General features: G+C 41.2%; 1 protein-coding gene and 1 pseudogene across 1 annotated transcript; both read left to right on the top strand.

The window, feature by feature from the left end:
• Window positions 1-3,469: 3,469 nt before the first annotated feature.
• LOC139459825 (kelch-like protein 20) lies at window positions 3,470-17,901 on the top strand. Its single transcript, XM_071241521.1, has 9 exons — window positions 3,470-3,532; window positions 4,896-5,471; window positions 6,338-6,496; window positions 8,690-8,900; window positions 9,975-10,158; window positions 11,102-11,245; window positions 12,064-12,197; window positions 13,391-13,599; window positions 15,156-17,901. Exons 2-9 carry the CDS (start codon window positions 4,914-4,916, stop codon window positions 15,345-15,347), a joined length of 1,791 nt encoding a protein of 596 aa, XP_071097622.1. The 5' UTR covers window positions 3,470-3,532; window positions 4,896-4,913; the 3' UTR covers window positions 15,348-17,901.
• On the top strand, window positions 17,091-19,210 carry LOC139458597 (uncharacterized; annotated as a pseudogene).
• The last annotated feature ends 3,237 nt before the right edge of the window (window positions 19,211-22,447 follow it).

Here is a 22,447-nt window from a genome sequence, read left to right on the forward strand (position 1 = left end):
CAACCATAGCGTTTGTTACACTCAGTGCGATTGGCTAAGAATGTATTCAATTTCATTTATGATAAGCTGATAAGACAATGACAGCATTATGTTAAAGTTCACGACATATGTTAATTATTTTGCATCTCAATGGAATCCGCAGGACATTCGATATTTTATAACACTTCCATTATGTTAAATTGCTACAAACCAGTTGCCGCAATGAATTGTGGGTCAATGTAAATTGTAGATTGTATGCTTCAAAAGGGCCGAAGCCTGAACGAACTTTTACCATCCATTCTGAATGAAGGACAGGGTTCCTGGGCTAATCAGATGGGTTGTAGAGAAAATGAAAAGCGCTAAAATAGCGGAGGCCGAACTAACTGTGTTTCTGAGAGATTGTCAGCAATTCTTGAACGTAAATATACGATACTAAATAATAAAGTGTATTTCATATAATTGTGTTCTTGTATTAATTATGCAAAATAACATATAAATTACATACAAAATTACTTTCACCCCTATTCTTTTTAAATGGTAAATCTGCGAAGCAAATACGATTTGATTTTATTCGAACTGAGGAGGTATTCGTAACGTAGGCTTGAAGGATACGATGTAAATTTGCTTATTGAACAAAAATAATGTTCTTTATAGTGTCATATTCTGTATACTATTCCATAACTAATACTGAAACACAAACGTTTTCAAAAGTTCATGAATGGCCCCAGATGGTTCACTGAGTGTAAAACGTCCGTTACTATAGCAACGTCGGGGAGCACCTGGTGGGAGCGTCCGGGAGGTTTCATCAGACGTCCGGAAACGTCCGGGAGGTTTCGTCTGACGTCTGGAAACGTCCTGGAGGTTTCATTAGACGCCCGGGAGTTAAAAAAAACAGTGCAGTCAATAAAACGCGTCTTTCTCAGTTTGGTAAGATCGTGAGAATATCAACTGGCGTACGTGTTTGCCACGTGCAGCGGCCAGAAAATAGAAGTACCAGTAACCGGAAATTTCTGACCGCTGCACATGGCAAACACGACCCACGGTTATAATATCCCGAAACGATGTATATTTTTTAAAATATTTGATTGTTACAGAGACACGTGACATCGAATAAGTTTCTTTGTACAGCTGCAGACGTGTGGGATATTGTTCCTTTGTGTGGATATTCACGGATACATTCCTCGAACAAGGAAGCTGCCAAAATTATACACCTAAATTTGGTAGGTTGTAATTATGATATTTGCATTTTGTTTTCCTTCATTTGCTGTAGCATTGGACAGATTCATTCCTGTTCCTCTACGTCTTGGTTGGGAAATTCTTCGATGCGCGATAGTCGTTTGTTTTCACAAGTCTTTTCCTTTGTAAGCGTGTATATATTACAGGCAATTTGTAAAATGTGATTCTCTCAGGCAATTTATAAAATGTGTAAATAAGTCAGTCATTTTGACTGAAAAATCGGTCCATTTCTTTAACAGATTCACTAAAACTGATTAAGACGATCAAAGGGGCCTATAAACATCACAATAGATTATTATGTAGGATTAGAAGCCAAACAATATAGAAATGTACTTTTCATCGTAACATTTTCAGTCTCTTGGTGATGATATTAAACATAAAATGTTTGGAATTCGTTATCATGATAATACAGATGGACATATTTTCCAGTCAATTTGTTAAATAACTGAATGTTCAGGCTTCTAATAAATTTGCTAAGTGAAAATTTGGCACATTTTGACTGTAAAAAATATAAACACGATAAAATAAGCAATACTCAGGAGAAATATTTATTTTGTATTGCAGGTCAAAACAGTGTAAACGAAAATCGCACAATTACCAAGCAAGTGACTTATCAAAAGTTAGTCACCATTACCGATGCTACCCACAAAGATACCTACATTTCCTTATTATTTCCAAAACTGTATTTCATTTTGTTGATAGATGTGACCATACGCCCTTCTACTATTGAAAAAAGTGACAGCACAGGTCGCGAACTAGTCTAGGTTTCTGCTATATCATACGGGTACTCACGGTAAAAAACAATAACAAAGGCAACAACCAGTCCCGGGGAATTGCTTTAGATCAATCCCCCTTAACAGAGCAGCTAAAACAATTCTATCAATTTCTAAAAATCATAAATGAAATCACTTCAATACGCAAACACAAATCTTATCAATACTAAAACTCGCAATAGATATGTGTACCCTCCTCACACACACGAGTCCCGAAGAGGGACAGGTCAGCCGAAATTGCTTAGGCAGAAGGCGACCTCTTAAACGCTTCAGCAACAACATGACCAAAGCTAAACTCAAAATGAATGTTCATTGCAGAAGACGGTGCAGAGAAATCGGCACGTGACACAATTATCAGTCCAGAATAGCCCATCACAGAATAAACTAAATGACTAAACAATTAATCAACCAAATCACTACAGGTTTGTGTTAGTTTTGTTTCTCGAAAAATTTGAGTCCATTTCGTATATTGGACGATGTATTTTTTTAGAGGGGAGTGTCTAGGGTGTTGTTCCCCATGGATGTAGCCGGGCAACGCAGATAAAAGCCATGGCCAAACGATCGATAGATATGACACTCGGAACTAGGAGAAAAGGAACAGGTATTCGACGTAAGGATTGTGAGAATGTGCGGGAAATACCAACCTGTGGATAAAATGGACTTGTCCGACATTGCCGAGGTCGGATTCTATTCAGGGGAGTCATCATTATGAAAATGCGGTTAAATATTTTTTAAGCTTCTACATTTTATCATCATCCTCAGAGGCTGCACATGATGTTGATATCTCATATAAGAAATAAACGACCCTCGTGGTTTATTCTCCCTGCAGTGTTTTATTGTACAATAAACAACTCCCACTCATCGTTTATTTTGTAAATAATCAGGTAAGTTTATCCATGACGAAAAGGCCATTTGGTGAGTGGAGTATGTATAATTACTGATTGCCCATTGATTCAAACTGAGACGAAGAGTATTTAGAGCTTCCGCATCTATCTGTGTCTATCTGGTCGTAATGCATCAATTAATTACTTTCATTTAAAATTAAAGAATGAAATACATTTGCCACGTAATGATTCAATATTTATATGAAATGAATCATTATTCAGTTCTATTTCTCTACTATATTTGTTTTGTCCACGAGTTCATCGTGAATTTTGTCTTCTGGTTGGGAGTGGATACGAATTCTCCATAACTACGGATTGGTTTGGTTACGAATGTCTGCGTGCGTGCGTGCCGGTGAGAGAGTATGGGGCAATCCATTTTGTGAACGAGTCTGTCATGTAAACTAGCTATTCCATTTTTTCTGTGGTTTTGTTCTATTCCGTTAAACTATATTTGGAATGTTGTTAGTTCGAACTCGAATTGTTTTCTCCCATATCTTATTGTGACAGGAAATATTGCTAAGTTTTCAGTATTTCCAGTTGCACGATCTTCAACGCAGCGATCCGTTTTCGGCTTTCGTTTCATCTTTTGTATGATGAGATAAGTGCCGGAAATCGTCCCGACAAAAATGTCGTCTTGAATGTTTCTTTTGCCCAATTTTGGTATGCATTACAAATTCCTTGCATATTTTATAGTTTGCGAGCACAATATTGATCAGAATGATTGTATCTATGCACCTTGTCTTCATCCATTGTTCGATCTGGATTCAGAACTGCCTGTAATAAGGGAAACAGTAATTAATTTCTTCGAGTTCCAGCACGACAGATAAAAACTTAGGAAAGAGTAGTTCGGATTTGTCAATACCACTTGTTTACAGGCGAGTGTACTCTAGCAAATGATATAACTCAATTTCATTATTAGGGGCTTATGGAATTTACCAACATCTTATTCATATACATCGAGAAATACAAGGGATACTCAGGCCTAAAATAGTAAAAATCAAGCTAGAGTTAGAGTATGTTCTAACTTGTATCTAGGCCTACTACCCTGTATTGTCGGATGCTTATGGTCGGTTCTAGGCTGTGTTTATGTCCATTGTGGTACATACCCATCCCACAATGTACTAATCAGGGTGTGTTAGCAGGATTGTGAAATTAATTCCTTGCTTTACACACTCACATCCTATTTCACATCAGATTTTTTTCAATTGATACAAAACAAATGGTAATACACATGTTAAAAACAACCTTGCAACAACTTTGATAACCTTACACGATTTCTACTTATTTCACTAACACAATGGATGTAAAGATTATGAAGGTCAGAACCTAAGACCCAAATCAGGAAGTAAACACTGAATCTAACTAATTATAGAAGAGAAATGAATTATTACGGTCAAAGGTCAGTTACAACAAATTATGTTCATTTCAGACAGACTTACGCCCTATCGAACAAAATATATACAATTGAAAGGACCGAGCGACAATTCATACATATATGAAATAATATATGGTTATAATAACACTGAAATCAACTGAAATTGATGCCCAGAGACAGAATCGACTGGTAGATACAAAGCTTTTGGCAAGACTGCATACCTGGCAAATGAATTAAAACAACAATGATTAGTACTTATTTTTAAAAGGAGAATTGTTTATGTACACCAACCCTTGCCGTCTAATATAACTGGAATATTGTTGACTGCAGTGTTGAATTTAACACTCACTCACTCTTATTAAAGCTGAACTGTTATTTGTGTACCCCCTGGGGATTCCAGGTTATGATTGGTCCAGGCAACCTATGCGGGTCATAAGAGGTGGCCAAATAGATCACATGATCAAGCTCGGCTACTCACTTGAACCCCAACGGCATTGATTGATGCTCAGAATATCAATCACTGGATTGTCTGACTACACTTATTTCCAAGCTACCATCATATAGGTGAAATATTGCTGAATGCAGCATTAAACAGCACCAAACAAAAAGTTGTTTGTGTTAATCGTATGTCCAACTCTGTTTCTCCAGTATAAACTGACCGCAACGATGTCCACCGACCTATTGAAGCAGACCCACCAACTGCAGGTGGCTCGGTTTGAGACGGCCATGGACCGACCACCTTCCCCCGCCCGACTCGCCTACACATCCGACAAACATCCCCGACACACACTGGAGGCGATCAACGTCCTACGCAAACACAGAGAACTTTGTGACGTTGTACTTATTGTAGGACAGAAGAAAATTTTCGCACACCGAGTCATTTTGTCAGCATGCAGCCCATACTTCCACGCCATGTTCACGGGTGAGTTGGCCGAGAGTCGACAGACAGAAGTGACGATACGAGATATTGATGAAACAGCAATGGAGCTGTTGATAGACTTTTGTTACACGTCCAACATCACAGTGGAAGAAAGCAATGTTCAGACTCTCCTGCCTGCCGCCTGTCTGTTACAACTGGCTGAGATACAAGATGTTTGCTGTGAGTTCCTCAAACGACAGCTGGACCCATCAAATTGTCTGGGAATACGAGCTTTTGCCGACACCCACGCCTGTCGGGATCTTCTCCGGATAGCAGACAAGTTTACACAACACAACTTTCAAGAGGTGAGATGTTTGGATGTGGTTGTAGCTATCTAGTAGTTGTGGATAATTTGATTCCAATTATATGACTAAGTCTCCAATGTGGGGACCCCCGTGTTGATTCCGGTTGAGAACATAGATCACCTGCAACTTATGCATGTCGTCAAAGACAACTAGATGGATTGTGTGTTCAGTCTTGGTGACTTGGTTGACTGCTGAATGCAAGTCATCGTTCCTAATTTGTTAGGTCGCTCATGATATCAATCCCTGGAGTTAATGGTCCAGACTTTATTTAGAAACAACCATCATAAACACTGATAAAGCTGGAATATTGTTGAGTATGGAGTAAAACAACAAACACACACACAGTCCAGTTGTGACACCAAGAACGTGACATTTATTTATAATTATGAGTGGTGGGTTAGTATTTATTAGATATTGTGTATTGTTAAACAGAGTCAATTCAAGACATCAAGTGTCTTCATTTCAAGTTCCAGCATTTATGTAAGACTAGACTTAGTAAATTTTGTGTTTTTGCGCTGGTTTGACATTGTGGCTGTCATTTTTATGAAAATCGACATAAACATGATAAAATGTTCAGTTCAAAATCAAATAAATATCTGTTTACACATTTAGTATGTTTAGAATTAACTTTGAACTCAAAATTCTGCATGTGTTGTGCACACTATTTGACTTTCTGCAAGATAGGTACATTCCTGCAAAATATTCTGCGACCTCGGACAGCAGGGACAGTATTACAACTGTTGATGCCGATGTTGTTGATGTTGACGCCAGTGTTTTGGCAATGTTGTCATGATCGAACAAGTGTCTGGTATTTCGAGACTATTTGTGGTACCGATGTTGTAGTAATGGTGTTGATGTTGGTGTAGGTGATGGAGAGTGAGGAGTTCATGTTATTGCCGGTGAACCAGTTGGTGGACATCATCTCCAGTGACGAGCTGAATGTGAGGAATGAGGAGCAGGTGTACAACGCCTGCATGGGCTGGGTGAAGTACAACATCCAGGAGCGCCGCACACACCTCCCCACTGTAAGTCAGGCTTCACAGCATCCAGGGATTCTGGGTTAGAATTGATTGTCCCCAGCGCTGTGTCAGAAATAATTTTATAACCCAACAAGACAGGCAGGTGACCCATAAATGTTGCCCATCTTCAATGTTACCTGTCCACATTGAGACAATATTGAATTCAAATGTATCCTCACATACTTTGTTTTCGAGTCTGGAAGAACTATTTCTGAATATATGTCTTAATATCAATCCCAGTACACTTGAATTAAGACTAGATTTACCAGTCAAAGCATAGCTACCGGTACTTCCTTTCATCCACCATTAATAATGGATCGCCAACGACAGTATGAGAAAAATCGCAAAAAATAAGAGACCAATAGTGTCTTGATTCGGTTGAAATAATTACTTGAGAATCTACGAGGAATACTGAATACGTAAGTAGCTTTAGAATTATCTGCCAGACAGTCGGGCAAGTGGAGGCAAATTCATGCAGCCCGACAGAAAAGTCACCAGCCGCAGGCAGGCAGTTTCTTTGGACACTGCCCCAGTAGCCTTTGCTGTCGTAACAGTTGACTTAATGGAATGGGCAGCCATGCTCAGTGACTTGTTGATACCGAACATGTGAAGATCCGGGTTAGAATTGGTCTTTGGTAATCCATGCTTGTCGTAAGCGGCGATTAACATGATCTGGTGGTCAGGCTCACTTATTTGGTTGATGCAAGTCATCATATCCGAATTGCATAGATCGATGCTCATGATGTCAATCAATGGATTGTCTGGTCCAGCTTGACTATTTCCAGGCCTCCGCCATATAGCTAGAATATTGCTAAGTTTGGCGTTAAGCAACAAGTATGCACCATTTGTAGAGCATGATATTTTTATTTATCATATAATGGGTAGGTTTCTCGGCAGGATAAATACAACGGATAAAAACGATATCCGTTTGGGTCATATGTGGATAGAGATGCAAATATCCAAGGTCAAGTAGGGACTACTTTCACTGTTTATAAACAAACATGGTGTTGCCCTCGTCATTCGGCAATCGAGTCAGAATTAACCATCGGGAATCTGGACTAACTACATGGATAATTGCTATCATCAAAAGAACAGTCTGATATACTGAAAATCAGTGTCTAACTGTGACGTAGCTAAGGCATTTTAAGTTTTGGCAACTTTGGAGATATAAATTTCAAAACTATTTTGCGAGGGCACAAGGCCTAGCCAAGCGTGATCAGTAGCCATATCTGTGCTTGTAGACCTCTGCGGCTTGAAACCTTCTCCACAAATTAAAATAGTTGGATTTGCCCGAAATATGTTTGAATTGTTACCTTGTTTCCTTTTGTCGCTGTGTGTACATCTGACTACACTTCTAAACGTTTTGACAGGACAGACCGACTGTCAACAACGTCTGACCGTGGCCGTGACGTCTCATAGACTAGGGTTAGAGTAGCTTCCCTTTGACAAAGGGCAGTTACTCAAGCGGACAGACCGATGGATTGCCGCGAAAGGCAATTAAAAACAATTGTTGTTTTGCGTATATATGTTGCAGATTTCAGTTGGAACTATATTGGCTACTGTCACTGTCCGACTGACACCTCACTTACCCTGTGACGTAATAAATATTAATGCGCGCATTCCAGGAAAACTCGCAATGTTTAGGTAATGTTTGTGAGGGAGGGAAAGCGATTTTGAAGCACAGAATTAAAGAATGACATTATATGATAAAGAGGCTATCACGCTTGTGTGTTTGGGATGGTAAATATCCTGTATTAGGAATAAACACTATGTATTTAGCGAGCCTTGGCGCCAAGGCTCGCTAAATACAATGTTTATTCCTAATGCAGGATATTTACCATCCCCAAACAGACTCGCGTGATAACCTTTATTAATCAGTTCTATGCAGCCAGATGTTAACAGACTAATGATGTGGCTGAGATGTGACTTCGATGTGGCTGAGAGAGCCTAATATGAATATCATGATAATGCAGTCTGGTTACTATGGTTACAAGTAAGACACCCTTGCATTAGCACAAGACACCATAAAATGCAGCGTTCAAAATTAAGGGGGCTCTTGGGTTTCATGAGTATTGAATTTAGCAGGGAAACAATAAATCTTTTTTTTTTACAATTGTGTTGTGACAAGGACCACTCTGCTCTTGTTCGAATGCTGACATGTTTTGTGGCATAATACAAGATGGATGTCATTGGTTCCAGGTGATCCAACATGTCCGCCTTCCTCTAATGAGTCCCAAGTTCCTAGTGGGCACAGTGGGAGCAGATCTTCTAATCAAAAGTGACGAAGCATGTCGAGACCTTGTAGACGAAGCCAAAAACTACCTGCTCCTGCCTCAGGAGCGCCCCCTGATGCAGGGCCCAAGAACTAGACCACGCAAACCAATCAAGTGTGGGGAGGTGTTGTTTGCAGGTTAGTTGTCTGATGCTGAATCAAGGACGATTGACTTACAACAGAGATGCAACTAGGGCTGGGACGGGTAATTCGGGTACTCGGGTCGGGTGGGTCCTGGATAGACCCCTGGATAGTCACGTGATGTACGGTGTCATGACATAACAATAAAACTCCATGGTTACACTACAAGTATAGCTAATTTTCACATTTCTGTCTGACTATGCAAGCATTCGTTCTGACTTTTGTATATTCCAGTAAGGAGAAAGCGTCTATGAACTTCAGTGTATGCATTATCAGATTGTTTTAAACATTTATTTAAATAGTTTTTGACAGGAATGGGGCAAAGCAATTCCCATGTGAACATTTTGTACCCAACTCATGAGACGTATAGCGGGGGTCCAGGTAGGGCCAGGATGTAAGCTATCCAGGTAGTAAATTTGGACTCTTCCCAGCCCTAATGCCAACCATTATGATTGTGGCAGAATCAATGCAATATTCACTGCAATAACTCAATAAGATAGTAATCATCATGGTTATTGACCTCATTACTGGCCCTGTCACATTTACAACCAATTAATAATCACATGTTTTAGCTTGAGATGGAACGGTTTGCAACTTTTGTAAAGTCCAGGTAATAAAATACAATACAAGGATTAAGTATTTGCATAAAATCCATAGTATACTTTCAGCCATCTTAATAATGATCATGAGATACTTGTCAAGACTGAGTTTGAATTGGTGCCATAAATTTTTCCTCCGTTGGTAAATGTTTTTAGATTTTTAGCATACTACAGATTTGGCCATTGATCCATGTTATTTTGCTTTGTGCTTAGGGTGTGCAATGGGGACAAGTTTTCTCAAAAACTAATGAAGTTAACTTATCTAAGAGATACTTATCAAGGCTGAGTTCGAGAATTGGTGTCATGAATTATGTTTTCCAGAGAGTATCGGCCTTGGTGTGTATTAATTTCACATTTAAATATTTTTTTAATGGCACAAAGTGCCTATTTTTCTTAAGAATTTATGTTTGTTTTGCAATTCATTATGAAGTGCCTTTTGCATGTCCTTGACATTATCTCCTCTTTCCTGCAGTGGGGGGTTGGTGCAGCGGTGATGCCATATCCAGTGTGGAGAAGTACGACCCACAGACCAATGAGTGGCGCCTGGTAGCACCAATGAGCAAGCGGAGATGTGGGGTGGGCGTGGCTGTGCTAAACGATCTACTGTACGCTGTGGGCGGCCATGATGGACAATCCTACCTCAACAGCATAGAGAGGTGCTGTTTCACCCTGACAAACTTACTGCATATAACTTATAAGTTGTTTACGTCTAATATTTTAATCCAATGCCCAAGAATACCAAGAAATATGGTATGCAATATTTGAATTTATCACCCAAAACTAGCTCCCACAGGAGATATCGCTTGGGGTAACTGCTCGACAAGCCTCAGAGTTTTTCCACTTTTATCAACTTGTGTTGATATATTTGATATCAAAAGACACTCAGGTGAGATTCTCTATTTATCATCCAAAACTGTCTTCTTTGCAAGATATTGCTTGGGTGAGATAACCAAGGAGATATAACTTCAATGAAATGGCAGCATAATATTACCGTGTCTACAGACCATTGTGATGTCATTGGTTACCATGACGTCACAATCAAATGACATCAGTCATTGCATGGTCATCCTGCCTCTGAAGCTGGTTAGCTGTACTTTTTACACCCGAGAATCCGAGTGTCTTTTGATGTCAAATATATCAAGACTCCTAAATAAGTCTTCAGGCCGAAAATAGCACTTTTTCATTTAAAATATTTTGGCTTAATTTCGGAAGCTTATCATGCTTATGTTTCGTCTTTTATTGAAAAAATCAGAAACTGCTAGTTGTTTTAACTGAGAAAAAATAGTACATGGATTTTACATTTGAACAGGAAGTAAATTCATAGAATGCAAAACTTGAACAAATTTTTTAATGTACAGTTAGGTTTGCCATGTGTAGTGCATTGCTTGGTATTAACTAACGAAGGGAGTAAGGTATTAATTTAAGGATGATCACTCCAAAATTTATGTCCGAATTTAAACCCATGGGCCTAACTATGGAAATATTTTCTGTTTTTAGGCCCATGAGTGTAATTCAGCATGGGCCTAAATACAGGAAGTCCCGGTACATTGTCGGATACTGATCTGGGTTGGTAATAAGTACCTATTGTTTTTCCCTCAGATATGACCCTCACACCAACCAGTGGAGCAGCGATGTGGCCCCCACAAGCTCGTGTCGGACCAGTGTGGGCGTGGCGGTCCTGGGGGACTACTTGTACGCCGTAGGGGGTCAGGACGGTGTTTCCTGTCTCAACTACGTGGAAAGGTAACTCAGCCTCAGTCAAGGGTTTATATGAATATGTATTTCCTACCAGGAGAGAAATGTCTGTTATATGTAACATGCTATGTACAATTGAATAAACTCTTTTTCGCAGTATTTTGTGTGTGGTAAACGCTTGGTAGCGCTGTGACTGAAGTACTCACATATCATGCTGAGGCCAGGGTTGTGTACAAGGTTTTCACAGGTTCCAAAAGGCAGTCTTGAAAAAAGTCCTTGAATTTAGATTCTTCCTTGTACATGGAACATGTGCCTAAAAAAACTTCGAATTTGCCTAACCAATCCCTATCTCAAGAAAATTACCTAATATTAAATATATGGACTTTTGTTGAAATCTGCTAGACTTGAAAATTGTAAAAAATCACCATACCCTTTGCTTGTGGCTTTCCCGAAAGTGGTAAACATCACAGATCTGCATCATGTCAATCTTTGACCAGTGAAGAGATGGAATAGGTCTTCAGGAACCTATGTTTGCCGTAAGATGTGAATATGCTTGTCGTAAAAGGCGACTAATGGGATTGGGTGGTCAGGCTCACTGACTTGGTTGATGCATGTCATCATATCCCAATTGCGTAGATCAATGATAATGATGTCAATCACTGGATTGTCTAGTCCCGACTCAATTATTTACAGACCGCCGACATACAGCAGGAATATTGCTGAGTGCGGCATTAAATAACAAACAAACAAATCATGTCAGGCTTACCTACCCTGCCCAGGTGATATCTGACATACTGATCAATTCAGTGTTAATCCAACTCACTCCCACACACACTCACTCACGACACATTGTTCCCTGTGTACAGATATGATCCTCAGACCAACAAGTGGGCCAAGGTGGCATCAATGAGCACCAGGAGGCTGGGGGTGGGCGTGGCCGTCTTGTGCAGCTTCCTATATGCTGTTGGCGGCAGTGATGGCACTTGTCCACTCAACACAGGTCAGTGGCTTATGTTATTGTGGACATTCATTTGAACTGATGGGAAAAGTTTCACAAATTTTGTAAGTTTTAAATGTGCTATCCACATGCTTGATAAATATTATGCCAGAGTGGAAACCAGAACAAATACTTTTGAGTTCATCTTGGTAGAATGTTTTTCTAACACTGCACATGCAGCAGTGCGAGGAATGATTTTGTACTCTTATTTGTCAAGACAAAGAATTTATGGATATCTAACACGTACTTGTCTTGTGTTTACTGTCCCCAAGGTCTAGTGGTAGAGCATCCACAGGGAGAGCGGGAGGTCCGGGGTTCGATCCCTGCCCGCTTCATACCAAAAGATGTTAAAAGATGGTACTTGTTGTTACCCAGTCTGGCGCTTGGCATTAAGGGGCTAAAACTAGGACAGCTCAGAGTCAGTATACTGTGTCTCAGTGGGGTATTGATGTTAAACTGTGGCATGGTATCTCAGTTGGCTAGCAGTATAAAATTGGCATCAGTCCGGACTAGTTCCAGCAGCCACACACACGTGCATGCATATGATTATATAACTTATAAGTACAATAATCATGGACACAACGTTAAACCCCATTTCACCTCACCTTGTCTTGTGTTTGCTCTCTGTGGGTACAATGATGTGTCCCCATATGGATTCAGGGTTAAAATAGATCCACAGCAACCTGTGCTTGAACTAAGTGACTGGATTGGTAGTCAGGGACTTGGTTGAAAGCATGTCAGGACCCGTGAAGATTCCGGGGTAGAATAGGTCTTCAGCAACCCATGCTTGCCATAAAAGGTGACTATGCTTGTCGTAAAAGGCGACTAACGGGATTGGGTGGTCAGGCTGGCTGACGTGGTTGATGCATGTCATCCATCCCAATTGCGTGGATCGATGCTCATGATATCAATCACTGGATTGTCTGGTCCAGACTCGATTATTTACAGACCGCCGTCATATAGCTTGAATATTGCTGAGTGCGGCGTTAAACAACAAACCAAACCAAAAAAAAGACAGCATGTCAGCGTGACCTCATGATGTGAGGCATTGCTTATAATGTCAATCACTGGATTGTCTGGTTCAGACTTGATTCTCTACAGGCCACCATCGTATAGCTGGAATATTGCTGAGTGAGACGTTTCACCACAAACGAACAAAACAAAGGAATGATATGCAATCTGTGCGTTTCTTTAAGTGGAGCGTTATGATCCTCGGACAAATCGCTGGACGCCTGTCGCCCCGATGGGGACAAGACGGAAGCACCTGGGCGTGGCCGTGTACAACAACATGATCTACGCCGTCGGCGGCCGTGACGACACCACAGAGCTGAGTAGCGCAGAGAAGTACAACCCACAGACCAACACATGGCAGCCAGTGGTTGCCATGACGTCCAGGAGAAGTGGGGTATGTAGGCAGCAGAATGACATGGAATTTCAACTTTATCTCATATGTTAAAAGTAGAGGCAACCTCTGTATCTCCATTGCTTCCATTTTGGTAAACGTACACTAAGGCCTGGATCCATTCCTGATCCCAAATTTCCTGTCCTTTTTCATTAACATTTTACCCGTAAAGATCCGGGGTAGAATACGTCTTCAGCAACCAATTCTTGCTGTGAAAGGCGACTGTGCTCGTCATAAGAGGCGACTAACGGGATCGGGTTGCCAGGCTCGCTGACTTGGTTGATGCATGTCATCGTATCCCAATTGCATGGATCGATGCTTATGATGTCAATCATTAGATTGTTTGGTCCAAACTCAATTATTTGCAGACCGCCGTCATATGGCTGGAATATTGCCGCGTGCGGGGTTAAACAACAAATAAACAGACAAACAAACATTAACATTTTACCGACCTTTCAAACATCGACATAAGGAAAAAGGGAAAGAGATGTAAATTGTATTACCGATAAACCAAAGCCAATGCCAGTTTTAATGGACATGAAGACATCCTTTCCATGAAAATGATTTTTTAGGACTTTCTTTTGTGTGTCGGGTCACATTTTCAGTGTTGAACTTCCCGCAAACTCATAATAAAAGCCACTGGCTGCCATGTTGTTGATATAGCCAACACAACATTGAGGCTGGTTTGTAACAGGCATTCTGATTGGTCCATTAGACTGAGTAGCGTAGCAAATCAATTGGCAAATGAAATTCAAGGGCAGGTAATTTGAGATCCACAGGGAATGGATCCAGGGGTGAGGTTAGGTTTACTGAATTGCAAGCAATGGAGATATCGAAGAAGTAGAGGTAGTTTACCAATGTCTTTCACCAAAAAATTATCATCATTGAAATTTCATGTCAAAAAGGGGTTACGGGTAACCCATTCGTCTAAGGCGCCGCAATTCACTGCGCAGAGTTGCGTCCCTTAGGCACGCCAGAAACCTATTATTGTGGGTTCGAATCCCGGTTCGCCCCGATTATGTTTCTAGGTTTGTCAGCACCATACCCGTGCTCGTGGGTTTCACCGAAGGGGTAAACGTCTATGACCTGCATCACTTCGGGCTATCCTCCCACATTAAGCTGACACGCCGTGATATGACTGGAATACTGTTAAAAGCGGCGTTAAACCCAACTCACTCACTCACATTCATGTCAAAGAAGTGTGAATCGTTCATGTCAACAGTTGGGGCACGGGTGACCCAGTCGTCTAAGACACTGCAATTTGTTGTGAAGAGTTGTGTCCCTTTGGCATGCCAGAAACTTATGATCACTGGTTTAGGTCCAGGTTCACCCCGATTATGTTTCTAGGTTTGTCAGCACCATACCTGTGCTCATGAGTTTCACTGAAGTGGTAAACGTCTAAGACCTGCATCACTTCGGGCTTTCCTCCCATAGTAAGCTGACACACCGTGATATAACTGGAATACTGTTGGAAGCAGCGTTGAGCCCAGTTCGCTCACTCATGTCAACAGTGATATGATCATTTGGCCGCTTGACAGTTTATCATTTGTTGCCACCAGGTGGGGCTAGCAGTCGTGAACGGACAGCTGATGGCGATCGGAGGGTTTGACGGGACAACATACCTGAAAACTGTGGAGATATATGACCCTGAACAGAACTGTTGGAGGATTGTTGGGGGAATGAACTATAGGCGCCTCGGAGGGGGAGTTGGCGTCGTCAAGATGCCACAGAACGATTCTCATCTCTGGTAGCCCTGGCAACACTTCTGTGGGTGTGATGTAGCTGCAGTATTGTGTGATGTTTCTACCACTGAAAACAGTTCTGGATTCAGAATTCTCATGTGCCATTAATGAAGGATACGAAACAGCGATGGCTGGCACAGAAACTGTCTCGTGTGGAAGAACCACAGCTTTCTGATGTTGCACTGTGTAGTACAAGAGACTAGTGACTCGACAACCTGAACCACAGACACAACCTGACTCCGAAATCTACCACTGACCACAAACCATCACTACAAGCAGAGATTACAGTGTTTCAAAACTTGATACAACCATTGCTTCGGATAGCAGAATGATGCTATAACAACACATCATCCTCCCTCAGACCCCAGCTTAGTATGTAGACATCAACTGAGACACCATCATTGACATCTCCTCTTCACGACCAAGATGCTGATTTTAGAAAACCAAAAAATGACCAATGTAATTATGACTTTGAGAGTGTCTGACCTTCAACCGAAATGCCCCAACAATGACGGTTCGATGTTCTGTCTGTAACCATGGCAATACCAACTATATGGTGTAAGTCTAGGGCAGTGCCGATGTTTTGTAACCTTTGCCGGGAACATGTGACGCATTAAAAGTGTTATCATGGTTGAACTGATATTACATTGTTTGCGTCATGCCAAAGCTTCATGGTCAGCATTTGTTTGCATGTATGGAATATAATAATGATATGAAGCCTCTACACTGATACATGCAGCATTGTGTCATCCATTCTGTTGTTGCTGCTGTTTCCATAAGTAGGGAATATTTTTTCATGGTTTCATGGCCATCACTTACTTTGAATAGATGCGAGATCATCAAAGCTTGCATACCAGATCTTGCTGAACATTACCTTCATGTCTTGTACAGGGGTAGGTTCAACAACAAGTTTGTATGTAGCCAGCTGGGCTTGCTCCTTTCAAAAGTTTCATGCCCTTCTCCAAACTAACTGGCCCTTCTCCAGACTAACTGGCCCTTCTCCAAACTAACTGGCCCTTCTTCTCCAAACTAACTGGCCCTTCTCCAGACTAACTGGCCCTTCTCCAAACTAACTGGCCTTTCTCCAGACTATCTGGCCCTTCTCCAAACTAACTGGCCCTTCTCCAAACTAACTGGCCCTTCTCCAAACTAGCTGGCCCTTCTACAGACTAGCTGGCCCTTCTACAGACTAACTGGCCCTTCTCCAAACTAACTGGCCCTTCTCCAAACTAGTCGGCCCTTCTACAGACTAACTGTCCCTTCTCCAAACTAACTAGCCCTTCTCCAAACTAGCTGGCCCTTCTACAGACTAACTGTCCCTTCTCCAAACTAACTGGCCCTTCTCCAAACTAGCTGGCCCTTCTACAGACTAACTGGCCCTTCTCCAAACTAACTGGCCCTTCTCCAGACTAACTGACCCTTCTCCAGACTAACTGGCCCTTAAATCTTGCCTCAGTCCGTTACTATTTTATGAGCAATTTAAGATGTTGTTGTTGTACAGAACATTACGAAATGGCTACCGGTTGTGTCATTACCGAGATGATCACTGAGTTAACCATTCACCCAACCTCATGCCCTCTAAATATTTTCCAATTTATTTTTCCATATTGTCCAATTAAACGAATTAAACATACACAGAGAAGGGGTGAAATTTTGACTTGCCAGAGGGGCCATCTATTGTATGCTTCAGCAAGCCTTTTGTAATTTTTACTGGCCGCAGGCCAACTGGCCAGCCATTGAATTGTCAGAAGAATGTCCAGCAAGATCTGGTGTGCAAGCTTAGAACTGATGATCTTGCATTTATTCCAAGGTCAATGAAGAATTTAAGACAACAACTAGGATCTGCTTGAGCATGCTGAGATTTATTTCAGTGTCATGACATCATTAGCTGCTCTTTTTCGGCGTTTTCTTCTTTCTGTCAACTCATTGCATTTAAACCTGCTCGCTATTAAGGAATTTAGATGTGCGTAGGAATCATTTCATTGTTATTTCATCCATCAGTCCATGAATGTTTTCTTTTTCAAATTTATGTTCAAATCACACTGTTTTAAGCATGTATTTCTCTAAGTTAGTCTGCATAGATTATTGCCATTTCCACTCCATTTGGAAATTGATCTGATTACACAAATGTACTGACTGGATACTGAAGCTGAACTTGTGTAAATGGATGGAGGGAGGAACTGAGGAATGGATGGGTGGTGGGACGAATGAATGGATGATGGTCGGGAGGGAGGGAAGAACGGATTGAGAGAAGGAGGAATGGATGGGATAGACCGCAGCATATAGAAAGTGGATTTGAATGCCTGGGAAGAGAGTTTGAGTGTTGATGTCTGCAAGTCTTCCGCTGTGTATAAGTAACTTGTACAAACTGCATGATCCGCCTATTTATTTCTTTGTATTATTCTGTACATGCTGAATGATGTAAATACATTGTCTGACTGCCCCCACACGTGTGTGTATATGTGAGCCAGGCTCACACTTTATCACATTGTACCACATGTATCATGTGCCCTGTATCATGCCATGTAGGATATGGATATATCATGTACCCTGTATCACATGTAGGATATGGATGTATCATGTACCCTTTATCACATGTAGGATATGGATGTATCATGTACCCTGTATCACATGTAGGATATGGATGTATCATGTACCCTGTATCATGTCATGTAGGATATGGATGTATCATGTACCCTGTATCATGTCATGTAGGAGATAGATGTATCATGTACCCTTTATCACATGTAGGATATGGATGTATCATGTACCCTGTATTATGTCATGTAGGATATGGATGTATCATGTATCATGTCATGTAGGATATGGATGTATCATGTACCCTGTATCATGTCATGTAGGATATGGATGTATCAAGTATCATGGCATGTAGGATATGGATGTATCATGTACCCTGTATCATGTCATGTAGGATATGGATGTATCATGTACCCTGCATCATGTCATGTATGATATGGATGTATCATGTATCACGTCATGTAGGATATGGATGTATCACGTACCCTGTATCATGTCATGTAGGATATGGATGTATCATGTACCCTGCATCATGTCATGTAGGATATGGATGTATCATGTATCATGTCATGTAGGATATAGATGTATCATGTACCCTGTATCATGTCATGTAGGATATTGATATATCATGTATCCTGTATCATGTCATGTAGGATATGGATGTATCATGTATCATGTCATGTAGGATATGGATGTATCATGTACCCTGTATCACGTCATGTAGGATATGGATGTATCATGTACCCTGTATCATGTCATGTAGGATATGGATATATCATGTACCATGTATCATATCATGTGGGATATTGATGTATCATGTACCCTGTATCATGTCATGTAGGATATGGATGTATCATGTATCATATCATGTAGGAGATGGATGTATCATGTACCCTGTATCATGTCATGTAGGATATGGATATATCATGTACCCTGTTTCATGGCATGTAGGATATGGATATATCATGTACCCTGTATCACGTCATGTAGGATTTGGATGTATCATGCTATGGTATTACACATGTATCCAGTTATCGATGTATCACACAGTATGATGTGGATGTTTTATGTATATGAACCAGGGGTGTCTCCGTATCACGCACCCCACATCACACACCATGCTTGATATGCATGCACACATACCTTGACAGTGCACAGAGAGATGAGTGTTGTATGGGCAAGTTATACTGTGTGAGAAGGCCACTGGTATAGATGCAATGTTTCCTAATTGGGCAAAAACCTACTTTGCACTCCGCAGTTTGGTGACATTCAGCACTTAAAATATGTTACCATGGTAACTCACAAATATGTGTAAATAGAATCTCTTAAAATGACTGAATAAATATATAAAATGAGAAATGTCTCAGTTTATTTTGATCATGTTGATCACAATATGAACCTTGAAATCTTGGAAATATGGCAGCCTTTAGTGTCACCCAGAAAAGCTGCCAAATAGAGGGTATGAAATATTGCTACCTCTTTGTTTATGTGTCCATGTTTGTTTGTTTGTTTGTTGTTTAACGCTGCACTCAGGAATATTCCAGCTATATGACATGGGTCTAAATGATTGAGTCTGGACCAGACAATCAAGTGATTGATATCATGAGTGTCGATCCTCGCAATTGGGATACAATGACATGCATCAACCAAGTCAGGGAGTCTGACCACCCGATCCCGTTAGTCGCCACTTACGACAAGCATAGTCACCTTTTAAGGCTAGCATGGGTTGCTGTCAACACTAAGAAAAATGCCGTGGGCACCAAGCTAGGCCTGATGGTCACGTGGAAAATTATCTCTTTGCATGGAGATGTTATCTACAGCAGGGCAACACTCATGACTTGCCACAGGCCGGTTGTCCAGGTCAAGTCAAGGAGACAACTGTATTTGGTTAGTGCATCTACGGAATCCATACTGACACATTAACAGCTGGGAAAATTCTTGAGTAGAGAACAATTAACTGTAGAACCATATCCAACTAGTTGAGGGAGCACAGCATCCTGTCCGAGGTCCAGAGTTATGCCCAATATTGGCTTTGGGTGAACATTAAAATGTCTGGCAACTTCGCATTGCGCATTTCCTGTTTGCAGCATACCCACTGGGCACAGACAATGATTTTCAGTTAGCCGTGGCATTACTTAAGCGTTTAGGGTTAAGCAAAGGTGTTTTTTTCTGACCACCTAAACAAATGTGTGCTGTTCACACATCTCAAAAACCACGTGTATGAGTGTCATGCTCCCAACGAACATGACAACGTTCAAATATTGCGTTGTACATGAACATGTACATGCAGTTTGTGAGGAGATGTCTTCAGGAATTTGTATTGAAAGATGCATCGTTTAATGTCATCATAAATGTATTTATATTGCAAATAATATGAAGCACAGTTGTTGTTTTTCTCTTTAGAGTTTGGTACCATATGGCCTCTGTGAAATTGATATATTGCTGGAATTATACCCAAAGCTCACGCAAGCACGCACTCACTCACTCACTCACTCACTCAATCTCACGCACTGAATCACTCACGCACTCACTCACTCGACAGCCTCCGTGGTGTGGTGGCAGAGCGGAAAGGTCCGGATCCGACCAAAAGACCTTAAAAGATGGTACTTGTTACCCTGTCTGGCGCTCGGCATAAGGGGGCTAAAACAAGGACTGGTCGGCTCGGAGTCAGTATACTGTGTCTGAGTGGGGTATTCATGTTAAACTGCAGCATGGTATCTCAGTGGGCAAGCACTATAAAATCGGCTTCAGCCCGGACTAGCACAAGCAGCCACACACACACGTGCATGCACGTCGTTATATAAGTGCAATAATTTTGGACGCGACGTTTAACCCTACCTCACCTCACTTCACCTCACTCACTCACCAATCCCCCACTAATTCGCTGACTCACTCACTCACTCACCAATCCCCCACTAATTCGCTGACTCACTCACTCACCCACCAGAGGCAGAGACATATTATCGCTGATGCATGCTTAGTCTGAAGATTGGCAGGTCTGAGTATACTACGTACGTTGTAATGTTTCTCTATCATTTCCTAAAATCGGTTTGTCTATAAACCATCCGGTCCGACACCAGGGGTCAGCCAAAGTGCCAGCGGACGAGGACCGTATCGCTTAACAGATTCTGGACTTTGACCCATGGGGCAACATACGTGCACTTTAAACCTGCCACATGTGTGTGTGTGTATATATATATATATATATATGTTGTTGTGTGCTGTGGTGTGACCGCGATGGACTGTCGTCACGTGACCTAGCAGTGGCCCACCTCAGTCGTGTATAACAGCGACAACAATATGGTATACTAACCAGCCACATATATGTACAGTAAAGTACGGCTATAACGAACTCAAAGAGACTACTAATTTTAGTTCGTTATAACCGTTGTTCGTTATAAGCATATATACAGCAAATTCTAACAAGACAATAATCACAAAAAGTCAAGGAAAGTATATATATACGATACGATCCAAGGAGCGTGTTAGTGTGGCTCTGTGTGCGAATGCAGACGGTTCTGAGAAGGTTAAGCCATTTGTCATAGGAAAAGCTCGACGACCTCGATGTTTCAGTGTATAGAGACCTTGATTACATATTACGAGAACACAGGCGATCTGGACAATTTGGAATTATTGTTTAAAATTCAAACCTCAAAATGTGGTAAAGTTCAAACTTCCATGACATATTTTTTGAAACGTGTATGTCTTGAATACAGATTGAGTGGATGTATCTGTTTGCTCTGTCATCTGAGTTGCATAATTGAAGGGAAGTAACTCTTCCAGTAAGAAGCTGGTTTCAGTTATACGGAAATTCGTTTATACGGACGAATTGTGAAATGACGCAGGTGTCCGTATAAACGAGGCACGACTGTAGTAATCAATTATTGACACAACACTGACAGATGTCATCTTCCCGAGGCAAGCGTGTCGTCTAGCCTATATCAAAGCCTAGTGGAAACAGGGCGGTCGGATAGCCAAGTGGTTAAAGCGTTCTCACTCACTCACTCACTCACTCATTCACTCACTCGTGAAACTAGACTCAATCCAGTATCAGGCTCTAAAACTAATCACACGAACTCAACATGGCACCTCCAGCACATCACTCCAGGCCTTAACAGGAGAAATGCCACTAAAACTACGTAGGGAACGACTAACCCTAAACTTCTGGGCCGCGCCCCAATCAAACCCTCTAATCCAAAACAACAATATTAGCGACAAAAACCAAGCCCTAGCCCGGAAACATCCACTACTTACTCCAATATCCTCAGATCCGATCTCCAAACACACAGGTTTCGGAGTCAACATAGCACAACCAACTAAAATCACCCAATCCTACCGAATCCCAAACAACCAATCCATATTCACGGCCGAACTAATGGGCATGGCCTCAGCCCTACACAATCAGCAATCTAAAAAAATACAAAAAATCCTTATTCTAACCGACTCCCTCAGTGGACTGCAAGCCCTCAAAAATAAAAAATAAAAAATACTCAAAAGCTCAAACAACTTAACTATGGCAGGCAAACAAATAAAATTCATTTGGATCCCCGCCCACGTAGGAATCTTTGGCA

Source organism: Haliotis cracherodii, unplaced genomic scaffold (assembly GCF_022045235.1).
Source record: "Haliotis cracherodii isolate W230 unplaced genomic scaffold, xgHalCrac1.p SCAF_13, whole genome shotgun sequence".
Classification (NCBI taxonomy): Eukaryota; Metazoa; Mollusca; class Gastropoda; order Lepetellida; family Haliotidae; genus Haliotis; species Haliotis cracherodii.

Bases quoted from the DNA above. Each gene is read 5' to 3' on its own strand.
- LOC139459825 (XM_071241521.1), top strand. From the start codon at position 4,914: ATGTCCACCGACCTATTGAAGCAGACCCACCAACTGCAGGTGGCTCGG. The intron at 5,472-6,337 runs GTGAGATGTTTG...ATGTTGGTGTAG, and splicing joins CACAACACAACTTTCAAGAG to GTGATGGAGAGTGAGGAGTT. The intron at 12,198-13,390 runs GTCAGTGGCTTA...CGTTTCTTTAAG, and splicing joins CACTTGTCCACTCAACACAG to TGGAGCGTTATGATCCTCGG.